General features: G+C 44.1%; 1 protein-coding gene across 1 annotated transcript; it reads right to left on the minus strand.

The window, feature by feature from the left end:
- Positions 1 to 1269: 1269 nt before the first annotated feature.
- LOC137375807 (actin-1-like) lies at positions 1270 to 2397 on the minus strand. The gene has a single exon (XM_068043289.1). It carries the CDS (start codon positions 2395 to 2397, stop codon positions 1270 to 1272), a length of 1128 nt encoding a protein of 375 aa, XP_067899390.1.
- Positions 2398 to 6871: the final 4474 nt, after the last annotated feature.

Here is a 6871-nt window from a genome sequence, read left to right on the forward strand (position 1 = left end):
TTATGCCTCATTGAACCAGCAGCCCAAATAGGCATGCTACGTGTGTGAGGTTAGATGGTGAGTATTGGCAGACTCTTCAGCCATGGACAGCATCAGAGTTGAACCCAAATCCCATACTCATCTCATATCCACATATGCATTTTCCAGCAGATGTCACTAAATTGCAATCAGAAGTGGGAATCATGCGCTGGCTTATCTCCGCCATAGCTCAGGAGAAAAAAGAAAGAATTGCATTTATATAGGGCTTTTCACAACCACCAGATGTCTCAAAGCACTTTACAGCCAATGAAGCACTGTTGAAGTGCAGTCACTTTTGTAATGCAGGAAATGCGGCAGCCAATTTTGCACACAGCAATCTCCCACAAACAGCAACAGGATAATGTCCAGATAATTTGTTTTTGTGATGTTGATTGAGGGATAAATGTAGGCCAGAACACCAGGGATAACTCCCCGCTTTTCTTTGAAATTGTGCCATGGAGTCTTTTACACCCGCCGAGCAGGCAGATAGGGCCTCAGTTTAATATCTCATTCAAAAGACCACACCTCTGACAGTGCAGCACTCCCTCAGTACTGCCCTGGAGTGTCAGCCTAGATTATTGTGTTTAAGTCCTGAAGTGGGACTTGAATCCAGAACGTTATAACTCAGAGATAAGAGTGCTACCAACTGAGTCACAGCTGACACAAGTTATGCAACAGCCTGGTTGAAATCAGCCAATTCCACAGAACATGGCACAAACCCAAGACATTCTGTTTTGTGTAGTTAAGTGCATTCAGGGCTCCCAGAAAGAAGATTCATTTCACACAATGGAGCCTTTCTCATTAGTGATCCAAGAACACTAATAGTGGAGACCTGTCAGAATACACTGTGGCATTCTGTAAAGTAAATAAAAGGTTAACTGAGGGAAGGGAGGAGGAAATGGGTTATATGCAAAGCTGTGGATTCCTGAACCACTGTAATCATTAACCATACAGCCTGACAATGAAGAAACGGCCCAAAAGAAGTTTACTGGGTTTTTTTTTACAAGTTAGTGACTCTATTACAGAAAGTTTTAAGCTCAGTCTTTTGTCTACCATACAGGACTGGTCCCATTTGTACAGAGAAAGGGTGCCAAGAAATACAACCAAACCAGAATTACCCGCAAGAAATATTAATTCCAAATCTTTTGTTGATTTGACCAACACTCAAGACATCGTGAGCTATGAACTAGTATTTGATCACATACATTTTAAAATTTGATCGCTATAGTCACACTTTGGGACAAACAGTTTTTAAAAACACCTCTTGTTCACCACAGATGGCCCAAAGTCATTGTAATCATTGAGAGTGATCCACATATGTTTGAAGGATGCCAAACTTGTTAAGATTGATGCTCCCATCCAAACAGAATAGTTCCTTTCTGGTGGGGCGATGATTTTGACTTGTATTCCATTGGGTGCATGCAGCTTGATCTCCTTGAGCAAACGTTCCTCCATTCCTGGTAAGAGGGTTGAGCCACCACATAGTAGCATGTTGCTAAACAGTTCTTTATGCAGTTTTTGCTCACATTTTGCAATACTGTTTAACATTAGATTGTGAATTCCAGTTTCCTTCAATCCTATACTCTCAGGTGTAAAAAACAACTCCGGTGCTCCAAAGAGCTCACTTTTGACCACAATCTGAGTACCATCTGGCATCCTGTACTCACGTTGGATTTCATCAGCTGGTTTCTTGCTGTCCAGTTTAGGATCAAGGGAAACGTAGCACAGTTTCTCCTTGATATCTTGGACAACATCTGTCTCCATTTTTTCGGCAAAAGAGTGCCCATTCTCCAACATGAGCCTCCAAAGATTTTCAGTGATATCACTTCCTGCCAAATTAAGCCTTTGTACAGCATCTGGAAGGTAGTAACCCTCATAGATGGGCACAGCATCTGTTATTCCATATCCGCTGTCCAAGACTACGCCTCGAGTACGGCCTGATGTATAAAGTGCTAATGTAGCTGGGATAGCTACAAACATTGCTGGCACAGAAAAACCTTCAAACATGATTTCAGCCATCCTTTCTCTGTTAACGAAAGGAGTTAATGGGGCAGCAGTCAACAATATTGGCCTCTCTTTCGATTTCACACGCAGCTCAAATCCATATATATATCTCCAGATCATCTCCATCTCCTCCCAAGAGGTCACTATACCACGTTCAATTGGATACTTCAAAGATAAGACATCTCTTCTGGCTTGTGCTGCTTTGCCAACGTAATAGTCTTTTAGGTTGGCATTACGTGAACCTTTTGCAGCTTTGGAGCAGCCCACAATGGATGGTATAACTGATGTAGGGATGCTGTCACCAACTATCCCAGATTTGCAGAGCCCAGATCCATTGTCAATGATCACAGCAGGATTAGCCATCATTTTGATCATGTTACCAGACACACGATGATATGCAAATACGTTGAAAGAAGGCACTCGTTGATTTTGAATTTCTACAAACTTTGGGGCGGGGGGGGGTGTGGTTGTCAATTAATATTTGCTTCCTCTGCACAGGCAACTACAGTCAGTGCAGTCACTGCTTAGGGGGGAGGGGGTTAAACTGCTCAGATTATTACACCAATGATGATGCCACAATGGACAGCCGGATGATCAGGGAAATGAGCCACTTCAATATTACCTGACAGCCGCCCCATTCATGAGCTATGTTACCATTGCAGGAGCTTAAATATACCAATATACCAATTTGCATGTCCAAATAGAGTAGAAAAGCACAACCAACAGAATTTGAATTTATGAACACAACACTGTCTATCCCACATCAAAATGTCAGTAACATTTAAAGTCAATGACAAGAGTTCACAGAGGAACACATATTGCAAAGTATGCATAGGTCACATAATGGACTGAAACCCTGTTAATTATGATTTAATTCTGAATATATTTCAAATAAAATGAGACAAAATAAACTATCCTCGTCACTTTATTGATCTCTTCAGAACATATTGATAATCAATTGCTGACTGATGTGATACCACCTGTTATTCTGAACTTGTCACAAATTCCAGCTCACACTGTGCTGTGACCAACATTGAAGTTAGACAGTGATTGCTTCTCATTGACATTAGACCTAACTTTGCTTTGGGATTGTTATTTGAGGTCTTGTTACACTAAGACTGAAGTTGGATGTGCTTTTAAACATCATAGACTAATGTACTGTGCACAGGACTGTCACTGACCTCATCTCCTCTGGCGATTTTCCCTCTACAGCTTCCAACCTCATAGTCCTGCAATTCCGGACAGCCCGCTTCTACCTCCTTCCTAAAATCCACAAACAGGACTGTTCTGGCAGACCCATCATTTCAGCCTGTTCCTGCCCCATTGAACTTATTTCTTCCTATCTTGACTTTATCTTTTCTCCCCTGGTCCAGTCTCTTCCCACCTATATCCGTGACTCTTCGGATGCCTTACATCATTTTGACAATTTCCAGTTTCCTGGCCCTAGCCATCTCCTCTTCACCAAGGATGCCAAATCTCTCCACACCTCCATCCCCCACCAGGACATTCTGAGGGCCCTCTGCTTCTTCCTTGAACAGACGCCAAACCAGTCCCCATCCACCACCACCCTCCTCTGCCTGGCTGAACTTGTTCTCATATTGAACAACTTCTTCAATTCCACTCACTTCCTTCAAGTTAAAGGTGTTGCTATTGGTACCTGCATGGGTCCTAGTTATACCTGTCTTTTTGTGGGATATGTCAAACATTCCTTGTTCCAATCCTACTCAGGCCCCCTCCCCCAACTCTTTTTCTGGTACATTGATGACTGTATCGGCGCCATTTCCTGGAAAACTTTATCAACTTTGCTTCTAATTTCCACCCTTCTCTCACCTTTACATGGTCCATCTCCGACACTTCCCTTCCCTTCCTCGACTTCTCTGTCTCCATCTCTGGGGATAGACTGTCTACTAATATTCATTATAAGCCCACCGACTCCCACAGCTACCTCGACTACACTTCTTCACCTCAGTCTCCTGTCAGGACTCCATTTCATTCTCCCAATTTCTCCATTTCCGACGCATCTGCTCTGATGATGTAACCTTCCACAACAGTGCCTCTACTATGTCTTTCTTTTTCTTCAACCCGAGGATTCCCCCCACTGTTGTTGACAGGACCCTCAGCCGTGTCTGGCCCATTTTCCGCACCTCTACCTGCACCACTTCCCCTCCCTCCCAGAACCGTGTCAGGGTTCCCCTTGTCCTCACTTTCCACCCACCAGCCTCCACATCCAAAGGATCATCCTCCGCCATTTCCTCCACCTCCAGCGTGATGCCACTACCAGTCGCATCTTCCCCTCCCCTCTCCTGTCAGCATTCTGAAGGGATCGTTCCCTCCGTGACACCCTGGTCCAGTCCTCCATTACCCCCAACACCTCATCCCCTTCCCACAGCACTTTTGCACGTAATCGCAGGGGATATAATGCCTGCCCTTTTACCTCCTTTCTCCTCATTATCCAAGGCCCCAAACACTCCTTTCAGGTGCAGCAGCAATTTACTTGTACATCTTTCAATTTAGTATACTGCATTCGCTGCTCGCAATGTGGTCTCCTCTACAATGGGGAGACCAAACGCAGATTGGGTGACTGCTTTGTGGAACACCTTCGCTCAGTCCGAAAACATGACCCCGAGCTTCCTGTTGCTTGCCATTTCAACACACCCCCCTGCTCTCATGCCCACATCTCTGTCCTGGGATTACTGCAGTGTTCCAATGAGCATCAACGCAAGCTCGAGGAACAGCATCTCATTTACTGATTAGGCACACTACAGCCTGCCGGACTGAACATTGAGTTCAATAATTTCAGAGCATGACTTGCCCCCTTTTTTATTTTTATTTTATTTTTAATTTTTAATTTTTATTTTAGTTTGTTCCATCATTAATTTTTTTACCATGTGCCTGCCCACTGTTTGTGCTTTTGGCCAGGGCGGTTCATTATTCTGTCATTTAACACCCTCTTTGCATTAATGCTTTGTCTTTCAACACACCATTAACGTACCTTTTGCCTTTGCTCCATGTCCTTCTTGTCAGTTCTTCTCTGTGACCCTCTGTCCTATCAACACCTTCCCTTTTGTTATCTTTTGCCCCATCCCCGCTTTATTTGCTTCAAACCTATTACATTTCTAGCCTTTGCCAGTTCTGATGAAAGGTCACTGAACTGAAACGTTAACTCTGTTTCTCTCTCCAGATGCTGCCAGACCTGCTGAGTATTTCCAGCATTTTTTTGTTTTTATTATAAACTAATATAGAATGTCTGGTTAAATCAGCATTATCACTTATTGATAATAGATGTTCTCTTGAAATTGTCAAATATTCATGTTTAAACTTCTGTTAGATAGGTATGGCATGTGATTGATGACAAAGAACAAGAACAAAGAACAAAGAACAGGACAGCACAGGAACAGTCCATTCGGCCCTCCAAGCCTGCGCCGATCTTGATGCCTGCCTAAACTAACACCTTCTGCTCTTCCGGGGCCCATATCCCTCTATTCCCTTCCTATTCATGTATTTGTCAAGATGTCTCTTAAACATCACTATCGTATCTGCTTCCACCACCTCCCCTGGCAGCAGGTTCCAGGCACTCACCACCCACTGTGTAAAAAACTTGCCTCGCACATCCCCTCTAAACTTTGCCCCTCACACCTTAAACCTATGTCCCCTAGTAACTGACTCTTCCACCCTGGGAAAAAGCTTCTGACTATCCACTCTGTCCATGCCATTCATAACTTTGTAAACCTCTATCATGTCGCCCCTCCACCTCCGTCGTTCCAGTGAAAACAATCCGAGTTTTTCCAACCTCTCCTCATAGCTAATGCCCTCCAGACCAGGCAACATCTTGGTAAACCTCCTCTGTACCCTCTCCAAAGCCTCCACGTCCTTCTGGTAGTGTGGCGACCAGAATTGCACACAATATTCTAAGTGTGGCCTAACTAAGGTTCTGTACAGCTGCAACATGACTTGCCAATTTTTATACTCGATGCCCCGACCGATGAAGGCAAGCATGCCGTATGCCTTCTTGACTACCTTATCCACCTGCGTTGTCACTTTCAGTGACCTGTGGACCTGTACGCCCAGATCTCTCTGCCTGTCAATACTCCTAAGGGTTCTGCCATTTACTGTATACCTCCCACCTGCATTAGACCTTCCAAAATGCATTACCTTACATTTGTCCGGATTAAACTCCATCTGCCATTTCTCCACCCAAGTCTCCAACCGATCTATATCCTGCTGTATCCTCTGACAATCCTCATCATTATCCACAACTCCACCAACCTTTGTGTCGTCCGCAAACTTTCAAATCAGACCAGCTACATTTTCCTCCAAATCATTTATATATACTACAAACAGCAAAGGTCCCAGCACTGATCCCTGCGGAACACCACTCGTCACATCCCTCCATTCAGAAAAACACCCATCCACTGATACCCTCTGTCTTCTATGACCGAGCCAGTTCTGTATCCATCTTGCCAGCTCACCTCTGATCCCGTGTGACTTCACCTTTTGTACAAGTCTGCCATGAGGGACCTTGTCAAAGGCTTTACTAAAGTCCATATAGATAACATCCACTGCCCTTCCTTCATCAATCATCTTCGTCACTTCCTCGAAAAACTCAATCAAATTAGTAAGACACGACCTCCCCTTCACAAAACCATGCTGTCTCTCGCTAATAAGTTAGTTTGTTTCCAAATGGGAGTAAATCCTGTCCCGAATAATCCTGTCTAATAGTTTCCCTACCACTGACGTAAGGCTCACCGGCCTATAATTTCCTGGATTATCCTTGCCACCCTTCTTAAACAAAGGCACAACATTGGCTATTCTCCAGTCCTCTGGGACCTCATCTGTAGCCAATGAGGAT

This window comes from Heterodontus francisci, chromosome 12, assembly GCF_036365525.1.
Source record: "Heterodontus francisci isolate sHetFra1 chromosome 12, sHetFra1.hap1, whole genome shotgun sequence".
Taxonomy (NCBI): domain Eukaryota; kingdom Metazoa; phylum Chordata; class Chondrichthyes; order Heterodontiformes; family Heterodontidae; genus Heterodontus; species Heterodontus francisci.